Below are 21,051 nucleotides of genomic sequence, written 5' to 3'. Positions count from 1 at the left end.
ACCATCTGATTTCAACACCCCTGCTATGTGCAGGGTCACCAACCAGCAGCCCAGGCTGCCCAGAGCCACATCCAGCCTTGAATGCCTCCAGGGATGGGGCATCCACAGCCTCCTTGGGCAACCTGTTCAGTGCGTCACCGCCTTTTCACCAGAAAAGAATGCCTTAAAGATAAATGTGTTAGGAAAGCACAAGTTAGTGTCCACCATTAGGATGTCTGCTCTGAAGCTGAAGGCCCAACAGAACACTTGCAGTGTCTGGCTGTCAGCATGGGCAACCTGTTCAGTGCGTCACCACCTCTGTGAAAAACTTCCTCCTGATAGCTAACCTAAACCTCTCCTGTCTCACTTTAAGACCATTCCCCCTTGTTCTATTCAATCCTCCTCCAAAACATTCCTCTGATAACACAGGAGATTTTTCACTGTTTTAACAAGGAGAAACTTTCTGAACTGAAAGCACACATATCACAAAGAATACCAAAGTTCACCACATTAAGATTAATATATTCCACGTGTGTAGATAAGAGTCGAACTATTGAGCCTACAAGAATCAAGCATATAACCTGAAAAGTCTAAATTTTGCTTTGCTTCAATTCTGAAATTAAGATTCCCTGGATGAGAAAAAATAATAATACTATTTATAATTTTCAGTATTTTTAATGCTGAAAATGTTTTCTGTTTGTTCTGACATCCTCAGTACTTGCTCTAAAGTGTTTTGCTAGTATCAGAAAACATTCAAAACAGTATGTTTGATGTGGTTAGTTAGTTAGTATTGTCAATCCAATACTATATATTCTTCAGTTGTAATTTTTGTGTGTTTGGTTTTTTTGTTTGTTTGGTTGGTTGGTTTTTTTTGCTTTTCTTTTTTGTATAATATTAAAATAACACATTTATTAAGCTTTTTAAAAGTTCTGTGTTCAAAATTAAATGGGATTTGGAGAACAATTTTTGTGGGGGAAAAAAAATCACAGACAAGAAAGTGTCATTACTCTTTGAAGGAGCCACCTTTACAATATCCAGCTGCTTTTGAAGGCATGATCTAAGATCATCCTTCCTAAACCATGTAATAATTTCTAAAATACTTTTTCTTTAACGAAGTTGAAGGAATCAGCAAAGGCAGGCATTACAAATTGGATTTATAAATATATATATGCAACCTGAAACATACATAACCAGTGCAAAAAAAAAAAAAAAAAAAAAGTATGGATTACCTTTCCTTTCCTAGATAAGGTTTACTGACCTTTGGCTTTCTGGAGCAATGGTGATGAACTTCAGCCTTGTATCTGATAGCTGGCTCTTTCGGAGGCTTATTAATGGAGGAGGCTGGCCATGCTTGTTCAAACAGGTTATGAAAACCTGATGTTTTCAAACATGATGTTCATTTTTTATGTTTTTTTAAACCAGAGATAGCCAAGCATACAAATATATTTGAAAAAAGCGATAATGTTTTTTAAAATTACCTAAATTTCTCAGGCTTTTTTTTTCTTCACACAGAAGAGAATGAGATTGTCAGAACATTTACTTCCGTTTGTTAGGCAAGAGCCCTCTACAGTGGGCTTTAGAACTTTGCTCAAGGTCACAAAGGGAGAAGAGCTGCTTCTTCCTCTGCCAAGCTCCCCGTGACACCAAAGGACAGACAGGCAGAAAGAAAGGTGCAGCCAAAAGCCAGTGTGGCTGAATGCTGGCTGAAGTACCCCAGCTGGTATCTAGCAATACCTGTATACTTCCAAAAGAGAATAGGTGTCCTAACGTAGGCAAATGCTGGGGTGATGTGAATAGGACCTAGGTTATATATTTATATGAAGAATTTCTTTCCTAGCTTGTTTCTTCAAGTGCTTAACTTTTTTTCTTTTTAATTACTTTTATTTTCTCATAGGAAAACAGAATATTTTATCTAACTAGTATTTAAATTGAAGAAGTTCTTGTTGCAAAATTTTAAAATATTCTAAGATACAGATTTTCTTCTGTAAAAACAGTTGTAAATTCAACATTTTATGGAGGTAGTGCATATAGTTTGGACTCAGAACCAGTAAGAAATGTGCATTTGATTTACCTTCTGGTAAAGGTAAATCATTTTTTTATTAAATTAAAATTGTTCTTACCAAAGGGAGAGAAGAACTATGTTACGTAGGCTAGGTAAACATGTTGAACTGGTCTGAGAAATGAAAAAGACATAAGCAGAGCAATTTGTGTATGTCTGTACTGTAACACAAATCTATAATAGCCTCCTTTCAAAGACCTTCCTCTGTTGTCTGCAGTGCAAGTGGTATCAAGACGTACCATTGTGTTACCTCTGCACAATAGCACACATGCAGTTCTGCTTTTTACTCCTACTGTTCTTGTCTTAAAATCTATTCCAAGCTATCTGCAGTTGGAACAGTATGTTTGTCATTCAAGATACCAGTGAAATCTACATAAAGCAAGCCACGAAAAAAAAAAAAAAAAAAGCAGAATTATATTTAATATATTTACAAGTTTCTAACAGCCGTTAGGGAGAGTGGACAAGGAAATATTTTCTGTGGAAATTTCAGATAACCTGAAAATTCCTTGGGAATGCTTTGCAGGCTGTGATTTTGAAACATGCTAAATTTCTGAATGCAGATAAATTTGTATCCCTGGTACCCTCAAAACAGAAAACACTTCAGAAACTTTTTTCTTGAAGATTGGTGATCTGAAAGTGTACAGAATACAAATCTGAAGTCCCTATGGGGAGGGTTGTCAAACACTAGACCAAGTACTTGGTCACATTGTCCAGGGCTCCGTGCAACCTGGACTGTAACATCTCCAGGGATGGGGCATTCAGAACCTCTCTTGGCAGCCTGTTCCAGCACCTCACCACCCTCTCTGTGAAAAACTTCCTTTTGACATCTAATCTAAATTTTCCCTCCTTTAGTTTAATACCATTCCCTCTTGTCCTATTGCTATCTACCCATGTTAAAAATGTAAAAAAAATCACTGTATCCGTTAGTATAGTAATAATTGTGTCAGGAACTTCTTGCAGGGAGAGTTTGCAGATCTGATCCCCACTGGTATGCAGAGTCTCAGTTTTCAGTAAATCAAGACAGTAAACAACTTTAGATTTAGGGGTGAAGGAACTGTGGTAATTGTCACATATGTCCAGTTAGCTGTTTTGCAGAAAATATTTACTAATATATTAATGAAGTATCCACTATTTCATGTACTTAATATGCCTTATATGAGTACAAAGCCAAGAATTCTTAAGGTCTGTGTTGCTCCTGGGGGAAAACAAGGTAGATGCTTTCCTGTAGGCTTTTATTCAGAATCTGTAAAAGTTCTGAAGGCATAAATCTCTAGTTACTTTCCTGGGATGCTTTTCCACAGCTGACAAGGAAGTTTTTTCCTGATATACACTCTGAATATCACATTGCTTTGGAGACCAGAAGCATAGCACCCTTGCCTGAAAAAAAAATCTGAATCTGTGTTCCACCAGGTCCTCCACTCTACCACCATTCATTCAACAAATGTATCAGAGACGTTTGTTGTTTGTTTTTTTTCCAGTGTCTAAATTGTTAGTCTCAGAATTGCCAGATACTTTACCTGTGTAGCATTAAAAATGCAGAACATATAGCTGAAAAAAAGATTCATTTCCTCATGACTTATTAGCATGAGGTAGCCAATCCTCCAGGTGATTCCAAGCATCGCTACTATAGAGATAGTGGCAGTCATCTTTTTCATGAGTGAATCCTTTTTATTCCTAAAAAAACACATGCACATAAAAAATTTTCCATATAATTTAATCTCTTTTTGAGGTTAAACTTTCTATTTTACTTACTAAGGGCTATATTGCAAGTATCTGTTACTCAGCTGAGTTGAGAACATATATCTTACTTTTGGTTGGGGTATCATCCAGGAAATACATCGAGAATAACAAATCTGCCCACGCTTGTATGAATAATCTGTCTTTGGAATACCTAGTGTGGCTGTATATTTCTTTGATTAAAATGTGAGGTTTACCAAGGCAGCATGAAACACTGAAAATTAGCATGTTAGCTATGATAAGCTTTTTAGAATAACTTCACTCCTAATGTTCGCAGTTTTCAGTATAACAATTAGCTGCCATTAAAATTTGGATATCAAGTATTTCTGAAGCCCATGAGGAGTCAGAGAGACGGTATTTTGGTCTACTCCAACTATTAAAATTGTATGTTAAAGGAATGAAGTGCAAAGCTTTGTTGAATAGGTTAGTTCTTTGAGATTAGTAAACAGTAAAGCATAACCGTATTGAAGCAAAGTTGAGTAACATGGCAACCAAAACCAAAGTGGTGGTGGTTAGGGGAGAAGTCTACAATGTGGTCATTTATGTAAATGAGAAAATCCTGACCCATTACAGCAGTGGAAATTATTTGCTAACTGCTTTAAGTGGGTATTGCTTTAAAACAAATGATTTTCTCAAAAATCTGACTTTGTAACAAGAAAGTCTGAGCTCTTAATAAGAGATTGAGGAATATATATTCTGAAAGATCTGAGGAATTCTATGCCACCTCACCTTGTCAGATTCTTGTTCTCATTCCATATCACAGAAACAATGATCTTGATGAAGATGATAATGTTAAAGAGGAGTACGAATGCTACTGGCAAAAGGAAGGACCAGAACATGGGTTTTTTCATGCTGAAATTCTGATTTTGATCCAGGGCTGCAAGCCAGCAACTTTTAATACAAAGAGAGGCAGTTTCAAAAGATTTGTTAGGCGCATTGTTCAATGCACCAAAACAAAACAGTTGGCTATTTTTCATCCTGAGGGATCCCTTTGGGCTTTCCAGCCCTAGCCTGTCTCTGAAGGGCGATCATTCCTCGACAGCAGGGCTTTCAGACACGTTTCTTTGGGAAATGGCCAATGATTTATCAAATAAACTGCAGAGGTAAATACTGCAAAGCGGCATATAGCTAACCAAATAGCTATCTGTCTGCCGTATAGTTTAGAGTGAATATTTAAGTGAATATAAGTTTAGAGTGAATATTACAATAAATCTGAAGAGCAAAAGGAAAAACTTTACGGACAAAGGTTAAAACAAAAGCAGGAGCAGATTCAGGAGGATGAGGTTACCCTTCAATCATATTTATTTCCTTTTTTTCGTTGACAAATAATTGCAAGCTAGATGTCAACACTCTCTATATCAGTACAATGAGATGACCACCACAGAATCGTAGAACAGCTTTGTCTACCCTTATATAATTATGTGGAAGGGTGTTTGTATTTCTGAAATGTGTTTTCTCTGTATCATACACTATCACCAAGGAGCACTGCAAGTCTATAGCCTGCTCTGGGGTGCTGGCATCCAGATGAATGCAGGTATGAAAAACACATGGTATTAAGGCATATAGTTACACCCAGCATAAAGATTTTAAATAGATCAAAGGACTGCATTTAAGTACTGAAATGCAGTTATGCACTTAAATGAAGGTCTTCAATTTCAGCTTCTGTAAAATTGTCTACAACTCCCATTTAAATCCACAGGAGATCTTGCAGGAGGATTCAGGGCAGATGTAAATCCAGCATCCCACATTCTTAGTGAGAAAAGCTGCAGTTCCTTACAATGAAAGTTAAGTTTGAGTGGAGAATTTTGCCCCTTTTTTTTTTTTTTTTTTTAGTAGAGGCACTTCAATATACAAAATAATATACTAACAATAAACCTGGAATGGTATTAATAATAAGCCATCACATAAGGTATATGATAGCAGGTACTGTAATGACACACAAACTTACAATTCTTCCTGTCAGTAGTTTAAAGCTTTCCCTTCTCCATAAGTAGCTCCAAGTGTTATTGCAACTACTACAGCAGGGACCCCTAATAATAAGAGAGACACTGGCTTGTTATTGTTCAGTTGCACAGGTGTGCCTTATCTCTATTCTACATAAATAACTTCTTGCCTACCCCCTCCTTCAGCCCTGCTGTAGATCTTCCAGACTGCCAACTATTGGCTGTGCTCTCAAAGTCTGAAAAGCAGTGAGTCAGAATTGTGCTCTTTCAGAAGCGCAAATAGTATCAGGACAATGAAGAACCTAATGCTGGAGAACAGCGATGTGTTGCCAGGCAGCTTTCACTGAACATTTTCTGACTTGCATGTGCAGTCCACATTCTAGAAGTTTTAGAGAAATTGTCTCTGCCTTCACCCAAATGCAAAAAATAATAATTAAAAAATCAGGCTCTGAGCTGCTTGGTAGATGCCACTGGAAACAACATGCTGAATACACAATGTGGAAATGGCAGGTAGTCTTGTGTACTGTATTATTTTTTACTTTATCTCCTGGGCATCTAACTGCATTCTTCAGTCCTCCAAATAGTTTCCTTTCAGCTTGCTGCGTTGCTGCTAATTGGTATTACTTTTTTAAGAATGCACTCTTATTAATACATAATATTGTATTATTATATAATATTGATACATAACATTAGTATTATTAATATTAATTAATATATCTCAATATTATTACATAATAATAATACATAATATGTAACAAATTATGTAAGTCAGCCCATGCTTTTGGATGCATGCAAGGCTCTGGTGGAGGTCATGAGGCATCTCAGAGAGAGCTCAGTGAAGCATTTGAGTCTATAAATGCAATCACTGTATCTGAAAAAAATAAAAAATCCTGTAGTTGACAGAAACTGATTGTTGAATGCCTTGAGTATTGTGAAGATTTCTCCTACATGCAATAGACGTATGTTGCTGTGCTGGTGAATGAGCTCTTGTTTTCAACACAGCTGTATCAACACAGTGAAAACAAGCTTAGCTTATAGCAGTTGAGTAAACTGTAACGGGATTATTTATTAAACCATATTGTCTAAACCAGAGATTACAGTTCCTCACTACTGATCTGCTATGTTACATCTCTCTCTGTCTGTACTATGTACCTATACTTTGGTAAGAGTTGGAAGTATTTGCAACTTTAAATCTTACCCCATCCGATTGCTGACATGGTTACAATGAAGTGTCCAGGAAGGGGCTTCATGGTTCTAAGCAGCAATAAGTACAGTTGTGCAGAACTGAGTGCTGTCCACATAAACGTTGCCAACAAAAATTAGTGCAGCAGGACAGCCACAACCATGCACCAGGCATCTATATAATTGATTGCATTCTTAGTTTTCTACATTTTTTTATCATGAAAGAGTAACATGATTTTATAGCTGTGTCACAATTGTGCATTTAATACTGAATAATTTCTATATTTTTTAAAAGCTGTGAAATCAGTTGAACCCTCTTGAGAGAGATGTTACAGGCATTATGATAAAGACTGTACATGATCACACTGGTTTTCCACAGGATCATTGTCTACATCAGTGAGCAGAGTGGATGGTGATCTGTTAATGAGCTCTTCCACATTTGTTTTATTCTCGTTGCTGTGTATGTGAGGCTACCTTTATCTCCTTGACTCTTTTCTAACTCAGATGAGAGGACTGCATTGCTCATTTCCCTGTGGGTTGGTATATAAATGATGTTCAGCAATTTGATGTCTAAGTGATTCGCAAATTTCTCCTTCATTATACTCTTGTGTTATGATGTCTAATGTTACTGTCACTAAACAGAGAGAGTAAGAACACGCCTGCTGGTTTCAGGTACTCAGTCTGAAACTCCTGCAGTTTTAGCACGACACAGTTGCAGCTGTACATAATCAGTGTTCTGCCAAATCATACACAACAAACAAAATTGGACATGCAGAAAACAATTGTCCTATAACTAGCAGACAGGTGTTGTGTGCCTGGTAAGAAGGGTAGAACTATAACTTGCCAGAGACTCCCACTGCAGGTTAACTCATCATTAACCCTCACCAGCAGCTTCAGCGGAAAATGAGGAACTATACCTTTGCAAAGCACTGCAGAGTGTACATAATGGGCATCTGGAAAAATCCTGTGTGCCTTTGAATACCATCACGACACACAGATGTGAGAACCTGACAGTAGTAATAATTTCAGTTGAAATGGCTGATGACTCTGTATTTCAGACCAGGTATGTATGTACTAGATTTTGAACTTTATGTCTGCAGAGATTTGGTCAAAGATTCATTATGTTCTGGATTTTTAGAAAACAAAAAAGTGGAAGGGGGGGGGGGGAAGAAAACAAACATGAAAAGCTTTCTGGACATTACAGGTGCATCTGCATTAACCTATAAATGAGATCATCTAGCTCGTTTGACATGTGCATTTTTGTGCCATTATATATGGTACCAACATACATTAAAACATTGTTAGAAAAAGTTTACATTCAGGTTCAGTTTTTTTTAAAGTTATTTCCAAAGCATGTTTTTTAGGGAATATTCATTCAAAAGGTACCAGGTTTAGGTTTCAGTAGCTGAAAGAACTTACTGTTACTTTTAATATTGAGCAGTATCTGGACTTCAGTACTGAGTTCACTAGTAAGCCCAGGGACGTTTTCCTGTATGTCTAGTCTTGTTGATGGAAAATATGACAGGGTTGTATCTAGAAAAATAAACAACATCTGCATTAGAATTTATGGTACATACCTCCTTCTCCTTGTAAATCTAACAACGTGCCCAAGCTTACCTCTCTGTGCCAAAAACAGAACTGTAGAGGAGTTCAATTTCAGTGGAACAGACTGGACTGCAACATTGGGCTGAGTGACGTTGCCCATCAAAGAAAATTCTTCCATTGTTTTTGTGAGGCTGCAATACAATAATGAGCGGAAAAAAGTCACTTCTAGTTGTCACAAGCAGCCATAGGCTCAGCTCCCTATCTGATTTGATTGTCAGGTAGAGTGAAGAGGCTGTGCGTGTTCTCTCGAAGAACAAGGGAAATTCTGTACTTTTGAAGTCAACAGAAACATTGCTTTCTAACATCAGGAGAAGCAGGATTCAGTCATACATTCATCTGGGAATGGGGGCAATGTGAAATCTGGCATACAGTCAAGTATGAAACAGCTTGTTAAGTAAGTCAGAAATTTCTAACAAGCACAGGAAGTTTGTCCTTTGTGGAGAGGGTGTTGGTAGCTTTCTCTTTCCACGTGCTGTGAATTGCAATAATACTTCAGACTTCTGTGAAGTGCAGTGAAATAAAACGGAAATGTTTTTAAGTGGCAGAATACCAGCTAGTAGGTTAGTCCACCATGTAAACCCTTATCTGTCCACAGGTAGTACTGTGAAACTTGAATAATTTGCCAAAACTGCTGATGACCAACCAACCAAATTGGAAAATTCCAAAAGTCCCCACTTCCATGTCCTCATTCTTTATCCAAAGCAGGAAAAATCAGCCAAAATTGTTGGTGTAAATTTGCTGAACCAATCAAATTGTACACTGGAGTTGAACACTGAAGAAGCTTTGGTACCTTCATGATGATTTTCATTCTGAAACACAAGGGAAAATGCTGTTTGCTAGATCTAATCAAAAAGGGCAAAAAAGGGCAAAGGCTGAGGTTACCTTGCTGTAACATTGACAAGATTATTGTCATCGAATTCTGTTTTGTTGGCATCCAAGAGCTGACTTACTGTAGTCAAAACTGTCACAGATGCCCGAGTCAAGAAGAAAAAAAAAGAGTACTGTTCAAAAGCAATTAAAATAAAGAATCCCTTGCTCTACAGTGAGTGTCCGACTTTTTTGCTTGCCTGAATCATACTGAATGAAGAGGAATTATCTTGGGCCACATATAAAATATATACTAAAGTTAATGTATATAAATATAAAAACTTTTTCAAAACTTAAATTCTTTATTAAAACATTGAAAAGAAGAGAAATAAAAACATAAAACAAGGGGGGGTTGGCATGTATGTGATCTACATAGTGCACTGGCCAAGTAAGAATGCAGTAGACATCTCTTGAAAATACATGCTCCATATGCTGTGGAGTAAACAAAATAAAGGGTGTAACTAGAGAGAATATAAGCTTAGAGCCAATGGTTCACATGTACCACACTTTTATTAACTTAGACAGAGAAGATTAAATGATGAATTTAAACATAATATGATCCTAGTATTAGAATTCCAGATATGGGCAAGTCCATATAACTGATAAAACCAAATTTACATTCTGCTTTGGGAACTGAAGCAGCAGTGAATCCACAAAAATGCACTCAGGGCCACTGGATCACTAAATGGCAAAATGGATGCATTTGGTTGTGTTGTTATGTAAAGCTAATTGGAAGCACACTGGAGAGAGTTCCTTGTGCTGACGGAGGAGAGAGAGAATCCATATCCCAAATATTAAGCCATTAAAAGCTTTTTTTCTGTCGTAATAATGCTCACCTGAGTATCTTCTGAAACATTTGGTTTTCTTAGAATCTGCACTGCAATATTCGCAGCAGCAGAGATGTCCTGCGTTGTCAGTCGACTGGGAATGGAGGTAGGGATCTGAGTATTACTTGCAATTGCTGAAACACTGCTGGTGTCTGCAGTTTCCACCTGCCAGGGAAACGCCATTCAGCAGAAAGAAAATAATAAAAGGAAAAAAGAATCACCATTTTCATAATATTCTTACATAAAATCAAATTATACATGTAGAAAAAGGGGAATCTGACCATGTCTTTCTCCACTTCTTCCTAGCAGGTGACTGCAGGCAGTAATAAGGCCTCCTTGAGCTTCTGAGTTTGCAAACTTCTGTCTGTCTTTCACTATCCCTTGAACAACCAGAACTGGATTTTTTGAAAAGCCATCTGAAGAACTAAGAAATGTTATTCAGAATACCAGCGGCACTAATAAGCTGCACTGAGGACATAGTCCTCACTTCAGCACATTGTAGGGCATCAAATTGGCATAAACATAAAAAAGGAAAAGATATTCCAGCGGTGAGGGTAATAACAAGAATTTTTAGAAGCTCTGGATGGATCTGGATGGAATCAGTCACTTTAATGTGCAGGGCATAAACATCTGTAATATCTCAGGCGTGCAAACATACACACACAAAATAAGGCACTATCTGTACATTACATGAAGGCATAGCTGGGTGACAATAAGATTTAAGGGTGTGGAGAAGGTGCTAATCATCAGAAGAGTATTTTTCATAGGTTATAGAGATTGACAGTGCACCAAGTCATCCCTTTTCTAAACCGCTAAAAGCTGTCAAAAACAAGTTCAATTAAATCATGCAAATTTCTTGAAGAGTTTCTACAGCTCAGAGTGGTAGGAAAGAAAGGTTAATGTGTTGCATAGGGAGGAAAGACTTCTTTATCTATAATTACCAGGGATTTACTATTGATACTTGATAACATCAGGATGTGCACCATGTACGTTGTGAACACGTATGCCACTGTTCTGAATTGTAGCATCACTTTGTATTCATGCTAAATATTTGCACTGGCAGGAATAAAACCCTTTTAAATCTGGCCTGTGGATCACTAGGATGAACATCTCTTTGACTCGTAGCTGACTATCTGACTCGTAGTTCTATCTTCAGAACCTGAGCTGGTCTAGGTTCACTAGATGGCAGTACAACACAAAAAAATCATAACAAAACTCAAAATCGCTGATAGCAGCAGAACAATTTTATTTTTGCAACCAAATATATACCTGTATCTTATTAGTATTATAAACAGCTGCTATTAATATACAAATATGTTTCTGCCCAGATAGGTTATGGAGTCTCCTTCTCTATAGATATTCAAGAAGCTTTCCTGTGTGACTTTCTGTAGGGAATCTGCTTTAGCAGGGCATTGGACTTGATCTCCAGAAGTCCCTTTCAACCCCTACAGTTCTATGGTTCTATGATTCCATGATTCTGTGATATTATTATGGAGAAGGTTTTACTTGTGATCCATTTAATGAAAGTTATACACTGGGAAATTATCTTAGTCTCAAGGATTCAACCAAAAAACAAACAAACAAACAAACAAACAAAGTCTAATGAATAGCTCTCCTAGAACTGTAGCTGGTCTCTTTTTCTTTTTCCTTTTTCCTTTTTCAGTTGGAACTTGTAATAGGGAATAGAAGAGTAGAAGCAGAAGAGGAGCAGTTGCCGTTTGTAACATGCATAATTGTGTTCAGTGCCCTATGTTTTTGGGGTATGGTAGAGCTAAGCCTTAAAACAAAGCATAAGTGTTTATGGTTTTATCATGAGCAGCTTATCATTCATCGAGTTATTGAGGGACAAGAGTGTTTCATCCATGCTCAACTTTTCGTGAGATTGAATGGAGATGCTTTGCTCTTAATCCTTCCTAACAGTGTTAACACCACTGTGTTCTCTCCCACTAGTCTTCTTGAAATCCCCTGCAGTTTCTCCTTAGTTCAATATCCTGGGTCAGCTTTGCTTCTACACTGAGGTGTTTGCTGTGAAATGGGAACCTGAGGGAGGAACTTCCAGGCTGGTTAGGTAATACAAAATGGGATGCTGTGTTCAGGCACAACCAAGCAAAATTAAACAATCACAGTTGGAAAAATGCCATATGCAAAACAGACATTTCCCAAGAATTCTTCTGCAAATATATTCATGGTTGATTTTTCTTTCTGTAAAGTTTTAAAAAATGTAACACAAATACACAATCCCTGCTCAAGTACCTGTTGCATTTTTTTAACATGATGCTGCACAATCTCTGCTGCTCTTTAAAGAGCATGCTAAGATATAATTGAAGATTACCTGTAATGCTAGAGAGTCCAGATTGTCATTACAATTCAGAATTCTGGGAGTCTCTAAAACTGGAATTATTCCCTTTCTGGAGCACAGCCGGACTGCAATTGAAGAGTTACTCGTAATTTTGTGAAAAACATTAAGATACGCATTTTGTACAGAAGTGTTTGCTTACATGCACATGACTTCATTGGGAATTGAAATTGTACAGTGGGTGTGACTGTGTATCTGGTGTTATTTGCTGTTTGCAGATAAAACATTTATCTCTTGGGATTACAAGTGCCCATCAATCATTGTTCTTTTTCAAACACATTTTGCACTCAGACAAGAACTTGTCAGAGTTGTCGAAAATACTCTTGCCAGATTCAGATAGGTATTAATATGCTAGAGCTATAGAAACATGTCTTTTAAATCAGGGACAGAAATCAACATTAAACCATCTGATAAACTGTTCATCATATCTTGAAAAACATACTCCAAATATCACAAAAAAAAAAAAAAAAAGGTCTTGTGGAGATCCATGCAATAGGTACTCCTCTGAAAGGTACTGCAGTACTCTGTACTTTCCAGATCTCTTCTGTGAGAAGCCCAAATCTTGCTTTTTTTCCTGATTGAAGTGATACCACAGTGTAACCACAGTTCATGGAAAGTGTCCTGAATCCTAATGTTAAGTAGTAAGTTATATCAAACACTTGTTCTTTAGTGACATGAACTGACTCTCAGCCAGGATCTGAACAGGTATGTGTATGTGTATCATATCAATTACATTTGAGGCAGATGACTGTGTGGATAGATTTATGCTCCTGCTGCCTCAGCTCTGCTTTAAGCAGAGAGCTCTGATCTCCTGCTCTACTGAGCTTCTATCTTTCACAAACCTTACATTTGCCTTTGGGAAGTGAAAGAAAGTGAAAGAAGCGAAAGAAACACATACCATTCACAGTGTTAGGTTCACACTTCTCTTTGGAGCTGCTGTATTTACCTACAAAAATCCTTTCAAAAGTAAGGTTTTTTACCACGTTTTCAGAAACATTCACTGTGTAAATGCTGTCTTCACAAAAGTTAACTGTACAGAAAAAAAAAAAACAAAAACATTCTGATCAAACATTTTTAATAGATGGAGCAATTTTCAAAAATAAAATGTTATACATTTTATTATGTATATTAAGTCCGTGTATAAAATATTATACATAGACAATAGAAACTCACCGAATCTTTGGCCTGAAAGGAAATAAATGTCTGTTAAATCAGTCAGATAAATGTTACCTAAAACCAAACTGCTGTAAGAGATCTTGAAGTCACCAAAGACATAAAAGCCCATAACTTTTACTACCTGCGCTATTTTCACTGCCTCAGTCCTGGTATATTTGAAAAAGTTGATAAAGCTTCACTCTCAGAATCTTGCTACCTAGGCATTAATTAGATCTGTAACTTAATGCCACAAAACACAGCAGAGGAGGGGACAAAAATCCAAAGTTACTGCGAATGAGACTCCAACAGTTAATGGAGTTTCAGTCTTAAAACAGTTTCAGTCTTTGGTGACTGAAACATGCTGTCTTAGACATGGTTGCTGGAATGGGAGGTGAAAGTTCAAGAAGGCTCCCTCATGTCACCCCAAACCTCACACTTTTGCCATACGCCTCATATTGGTGCTTCTACAGGCAGGATGGTGAACTTAGTAGATGTGTGGCCTGACCCAATATGGCAGCCTATTGCATCCTAATTTCATGTCACACTGCTAGAACAATGCAAATTGACCTTGCAATGTTGCAAATGCTTGAAAATATACTACAGCATGGTCTTAGGATTTGCAGCATCTTGTACTTGCTAACTTTTGCTAATTGAGACCACATTTCAGGTGATTGTCTCCCATTAGCAGATATTAGACAAAGAGTATTTGTGGTCCTGAGAGGGTTTGGGAGACTTGGAGCCCTTCTCCATGTTCTGGCACTCATTTCTTTGCTAAGTCACATAACTTTTTGTTAATCTTATTTTCTATAGGTTCTGCATTTCCTCAACCAGCATTCTCCTTGTCTATACTCATGTCCCAAGTGCAGAGATCAGCATTTGCCTTTGCTGGCTATTATGAGGTTTTCACTGGACTGATCCTCAGATTTCTCAAGGCTCTTCTTTATTGAGGTGAGAGCTAAATGGCCTTAATTTGCAGCAAGGGAGGCTTGCATTGGGTATTAGAAAAAATTCCCTCACAGAATGAGTGGTGAGCTGTTAGAACAAGCTGCCCAGGGAAGTGGTGGAGTCACCATCCCTGGAGGGTTTCAAGAAAATGGTAGATGTGGCACTGAGGAGATGGTTAGGGGGCATATGGTGCTGACAGGTTGGTGGCTGGACTAGATGATTCAGTGATTTTTTCCAACCTTAATTACTCTGTGATTCTATGAGACTCTACCATTAAGTGTGTCAACAATACCTCCACATCACTGCAAGTTTAATATTGCTCACGGATTTGCTGAGAGGGCATTCTGTGCTATTATTCAGATTGTTTATGAAGATATTGGGCAAAGCTGGCCCTAGAATCAACCAGCAGGTTGCCTTAATTTTCCTGTATGTCAGTCAAGCCATTGATACTACACTTTGAGCTCAGCCATTTAGTTTATTTCACCCCAGCAAATGATCCATTCACCCAACTAGTACATTATCGCTTACCAAATGAGAATGCTGAGGGAGATAGTATCAGAGGCCTCACTGAACACAAGATGTCTTATATCTCTCACTCTCTGTTGTTTGCAAAGCCAGTTATTTTGTACAAAAGGTAGTCAGGTTGCTCAAGCTTGAATTGTAAAATCAAACTGACTATTCCTAATAATTCTCATCTTTCATGTGCATGAAAATAGACTCCAAGAGAATGCAGTCCAGAATCTTCTATGTTCCGGTGAAACTGACTGGCTTATGGCTTCCAGAGTTCTCTTTCTTTAAGGATGGGCATAATGTTGATCTTTTTTCAGTTTTCTGTAGCCTCTCCTATTTGCCATGGTTTTTCACAGGTGGCAGCAGCCCCACAGTGACATTAGCTAGGTCTTGTGGCACTCTTGCATGAATCCTGTCTATACCGATGCATTTGAATACTTTTGTGGTGATGCTGCCTTCCTTCTGACAATGAAACCCAGGAATGTGTTGCTACATTCGTGCATAAATGCATATACGTTCATAGATGAACACCTATTTAAGATTTATCTTGTGTCATTTCAGCTATTCAGGTCTGAATGTGTTTTTGGCTTGTATATGTACTTACACTACTTAGTCTTTGAATTACAGGAAAGAGTTCATCTGAAATAAAACTATTTGATGATTTTTTTTCCCCACTGATGCAAATCTCAAATTACTGCAAATATTCTGAATTTATAAGTAAGGTTGGTCCAAAACTAAATACAAAAATGAGCAAACAAAAAAACAAAGTAGGAAGAAAAGCAGGCTCTTTGGTATGACCTGTGACAAAAAGAGCCAAGATATGTATGAAAGAAATGAAATATGAACCAAGATGAATATTTCCATTAGGACAAATGTAATTGGTTTACAAAATTTTTTTCGCCTCATGTTCTCTGCTTTTTCCTTCTGGCAATAAATCATCACCTACCCAGCCATACCATTTCTCCTTTCAACTTCCTTAACACCCTTTGTGGTGTTTTTCCACACTCTCTATGCTCCATTGGGCCCCCGTTCCTCACTGTTATGTCCTACATTCATCTTTTGATTTCCAGTACATATAATACACATCTTTATTTTGTCAGTTGCTAGAGAGGAGGCAAATGTCATGGATAGTTGGGAGTGGCTAGGAAGGACTGACCAGCTCATTGGCAAGTTGAATTTGTCAGGAAGGGAGAATAACAGACAGATGGGCACTATAAACTTTTACAATGTACAGTAAATCAAATACAGAACACCCATACCCAGGAGTGGACATAGGAAATTAGAATTAACATCATGATTTGTTTCCAGTGCTGAAATTCCAGATGATTTCTCTGAACTATTTTGCTCAAACATTCCAATGCATCATGAACCCATCCAACCCGCCATTGTTTGCTGGCTGCTCTACCCGGTTCGTCACAAGGAAGCAGTATGGCAGACCTGAAGTTTCTGTCTACCTAGCAACCTCACCAAGAATATTTTCCTGGATAAGCCACAGACCTTGCAGCATCCATCTGAAAAATAGAGTGAGTTCATTCGACAAAGGTACAGCTGCACAGCTAGCTATGTGGCAGCCTATCTGCATGTCAGAGTGGTCACACTGCAGGTGGTTACTTCCAAAAGTGTGTGCTGGCTGGTCTTACCAGCCCTGGTGATCATCTGGGAGCACCCCCTCCATTTACACCAGCGCAGAAATGCTATGCTGTGGCAAAGAAGCCTGAAATGGGAGGCAGCCAGGCCAGTGCTACACCAGGTGTCAGAAATCTGACTCACCCAAAACTTGTGGCTGTGGTAGCAGGAACTAAGGAGACTGCAGTCCCCTCAGTAGTGCAGAGCTGAATAGCGCCCTCTTGGCACCAGCAAATCCAGAGAGAGGAATACTGGCCCCTGAGATCTGACTCAGATTTTCAAGTCACTGTGATGTTGAAACAGAGGAATTCAAACAAAGGCCAAATTGGCTAGAAATAAACCACAGACAGCTGAAACCCTTAATATCTTCCCCAGATATATTACTCATTCAAAAGAGTGACAGAAGTGGGTGAAATATACAGCCTCACCGAGCAAGACGAACCACATCACTGCTTGCACGCCTGACCCTGCTGAGCAGTGATGAGGAGACAGGAGAGGAGTCATCAGCCTCCCAAAGCAGAGGCAACTAGAGACATAGCACCATTTGCTGGTGCTGCCTTGCTTGTACTGACCTATATCACAAAATTGTCCAACCCACTCGTTGGGGCACACACAGGCTCTATCCTGGCAGAATCCACCATTGAGGCAGAAGCAAGGAGGTACCACAGGTCCTGTAGTTTCTGTTTAAATAAATTATCAAGATGTAGGTAACATAAGTAAACGTAGAATATACATGCATATGAATACTTTGATGAGGGGAAGAAACAAATAAGATTCTGATTTATTTGGATCTTCATCTAAAAAATGTTTCATTCTGTGATCCACAGGCTAGCACATACTCAGCCACTAGTTCATCCTTATCCCCAGTAACAATGCCATGAAAGTGTAGTCAAAGGTTTCAGCAATTAATCTGCATTCGCACAGAGACATAGGCAGAAGCTGTTCTGTGTAGCTGCCAGAAGAGCAGGAACAGTATGGGCTTCCAGTCTGCAAGAAGCTCAAGCTGTTGAATATGTGAAAAGCCAAATTGCTTCTGCAGGATTTCACAGGAACAAGGGGGCAAAAAGAGGACCATAGATCCCCCTGACTCAAACTGGTAACAAGCAGAGGATAATCAGACATCCAAGAATCACAGAGAGATATTCTGATGTGGCCAGGAGCTATGGGATAACACAGATGAAAATCCATGCTCTGGTCTCAGCCATAGCTTCTATTCATACTCCAGGACAGGTGCCAATTTTCATTCTGTCTTTTGGCAAGAATAGAGGGCTTTGTCTGAAGTAATGATTGCACTGGCTGCTGCTGCTTCAAGAAACAAAAAAACCAGCATATATGCAACAGCAGTGAAATTGCTGATCTCAGAAACTTCTGCATATGCCATGATATTGGCAGTGTTCAACAAGCTCTGAAAAACTGTAGGTTTCTCAAAAAAAAGATACTGGAAAATCTTTAATGACTAAGGAGTGTTCTGCAACAGAAAGAGCATTAGAGAAATCATTGGTTGATCTCAAGCTTTGAGAGATGGCTTGACGACATGGGGAATTCTGCATGAACCAAGACTTCCTCTCAGTTTATCTCACTCAGTCCAGAAGTGGAGGGTGGAGTTTGGAGTCCATCTGTAACATTCACAGTGAACATAGTGCTCTGAGGGCACTTTATTCCTTGAAATTATACAGAAAGATGAAGCTGAGGCCTACCAATGGATATGACATTTTAGTGTCTGTATTTTGAGATGCTGGTGAAGGGAATAAAGCCAGAAAATGTAAAAGTTAATAGTGCCGTCAGGAACACGTGTGCTGTTGTATATTCCTCATGTTCTCACTAAGACTGCTTAATTTCTTACATTTGAATGGGATTCATATAATTGGAAAATTATTGCAAAATACAGAGGATCTGCCACATGGCTAGGGTAATTCAGTTCTTGGCAAGCATTGCTCAACTCTTTCTCATGTTGCTGCTATTTAGTATTTGTATTTCAGTCTGCCTCAGCTATGTTTCAGCCAGATGTCTATGATGCTAGTGGAATAACATCTATGGACAGCTAGGTAATGTCTCCACCAGCCATCAGTTGTCTAAAACAAATGGTTTCTCCACTGGAAATCTTACAAAAAAGGAAGGGAAACTCATGCAGCAGTTGAGAGCTTGATGGCCCCACCTCAGCATTTGCAGAGAAGGGCTCTGTGAGCTCAAATTGGGTCGATGTTTGAACTGCTCATGCTCCATTACTCTTTTCTGGGGCAACATAGCAGAGAAAGAGCAGGCTTTACAGTGGGATCCCTTTAGGCCTGGGAGCTTGCAAAATACTTGGGAATCTATAGCACAGCTCCAGGCCTCCGACTTATTTGGTGAACTTGTGCCTAAAGTAAACATGGTACACAGAATCCCTAAAAACAAAGCTGCAGGAGTGCTGCCTTGCAAATGCATCAGATTCTGGGCTGTCTACAGGAGAATACGGGAAGGTGATCAAGCAGGGCAGCCTTGGGCTGGAAGCACTGATGGTGGTACTTCTACAGTCAACAAGGCTATCAGAATCTAACTTTCATAACTACCCTCCACACAGTAAAACTCTTGGCCTACATAATGGTGGCATTGGCTTAAAAATATAGGGTTCTTCTGTTTTTATTTTGAGTTTCAGAAAACATATTCTTTTTATTTGTCTTTGGCTTTTAAGTTTTGCAGAAATTAATCACTGCAAGAATCACACTGATTTTGACTGTATATATATTTAAATCAAAACTAAGATTGTTGCATCATACTACGTCATCAAGACCTTTTTGTTTTGTCATGTTTTGTTCTTAAACCAAGCATCCTGGGAACTGTTAAGGCTGATACTTGCAGTTTAAGTTTGGAGAAAGAAGAAACACTACTCCATCTATGCACAGCAAGTGCTGCATCATGTGGACATGAAGATATCCTCCATCCTTGAAGCAACTGCAGTTTACAAATTAAGCACTTAATATTTACTTCTGTGTCATTTTGTGTGTTTAGGTGTGTTCCCTCCCTGCAAACATCTGATAAATCACCTGAAGCAAATATAACCTCATGAGAATGTAAACTTTTCCCTATTCCTCCTCTCAGCCTCCAGTTACATCTGAATTTTTGCTGAGCAAGCAGCAAGGAATAGCTGATTCTTTCTATGAACTATATTTCTGTATGTCTATGCATGAATTTGTATCATATCAATTTATTGAGTATTCTGCTGAAAGGAAACCCTGGCAAATTTTCTGCTTCAAGTTCGTACAAGGAACTTTTCAGAGAGTACCTGATTTTCAGAGAGTGACCTGATTTTCAGATATAAAATATGCAAATTGGTGTTTCCTACATTCCTTCCGCCAAGTCTTCTATAATGCAAATTGCAATAACGTCATGGACAGGTGCTATACAACACGTTTTGTTTATATGGTGTTCCTTATCTTGTAAAGCTACCTTGTAAAGATAGTAACACTTTAAAGCATGATTTACCAGCCTAGAAAGAGATTTGTTTCTACCTTTTGGAAAGTAAATCAGATTTCTACCAAAAGAGTGAAAAACATTCAAGACAATTCTTCAAAGCTACCTCAGAGAATTAAAGAAGACAGACATTTCCACCTAAGATGCCCAGGGCAGGGATGAAGCTAATAGTAATCATGTTTAAGCACTTCAGAAAAAGCAAAAGAAAACAAAGACCTTGGATACAGCTCAAATGGTGCAGAACTGTATTTCTTACCTTTGTGAAACCTGACAACAAGCTGCCAAATGCACAGGGAACAGAGGGTCACAGTCACTGCACAGCAAGCAGTCCCAAGTAACACTCTCCCAGTGGAGTGAAGGCATGTTGCAGTGCCAAATGTCTGCTCTGCTATAAAATTATATTATACATCCGTAACCGTGATGGATAAACCATTAACTGCTACTTATCTACCGCTAGCACTTTAACCTTTTCGGTTCCATTTAGGGAAGAAAAAAAAAAAAGCACAAAAACACACATATTTGTAGAGAAGTAGCACATCATTATTTAAAACATTTTTCACACCACAAAATATCTCACTTATCAAGACATTATATCTCAAGTATTCTTGTTGCTTGGAGCAGGTACCCAGCTATGCTTGTACTAACAAAGCTGGAGCCCTTTTACTGTGTGTGTCAAGCCCACAGCCATGCTGGTGGTACTCTCCTCACTCCCAGCACAGTACAGCACCCCAGTACACATCAACAGGGTTTCTGGTCCCAAACCAGACCTGCCCAAGGTCCCAGGACGCTGCCGGGCATGGCTCTACCTTT

The 21,051-nt window shown here is 38.6% G+C and overlaps 1 protein-coding gene across 1 annotated transcript; it reads right to left on the bottom strand.

Annotated features, from left to right (window-relative positions):
- Nucleotides 1-2,117: 2,117 nt before the first annotated feature.
- ADGRG7 (adhesion G protein-coupled receptor G7) lies at nt 2,118-20,604 on the bottom strand. The gene is given in 14 exon segments (XM_052665698.1): nt 2,118-2,700; nt 3,556-3,712; nt 4,505-4,666; nt 5,724-5,805; nt 6,917-7,075; nt 8,287-8,433; nt 8,518-8,636; nt 9,388-9,506; nt 10,209-10,364; nt 12,532-12,640; nt 13,450-13,585; nt 17,364-17,471; nt 20,498-20,586; nt 20,588-20,604. Coding segments are annotated over 14 exon segments (1,785 nt in total). The 3' UTR covers nt 2,118-2,475.
- Nucleotides 20,605-21,051: the final 447 nt, after the last annotated feature.

This window comes from Tympanuchus pallidicinctus, unplaced genomic scaffold (genome assembly GCF_026119805.1).
Source record: "Tympanuchus pallidicinctus isolate F22 unplaced genomic scaffold, pur_lepc_1.0 scaffold10, whole genome shotgun sequence".
NCBI classification, from domain to species: domain Eukaryota; kingdom Metazoa; phylum Chordata; class Aves; order Galliformes; family Phasianidae; genus Tympanuchus; species Tympanuchus pallidicinctus.
The sequence above is the reverse complement of the archived record's forward strand: the minus strand, read 5'-3'. Positions and strand labels throughout refer to the sequence as shown.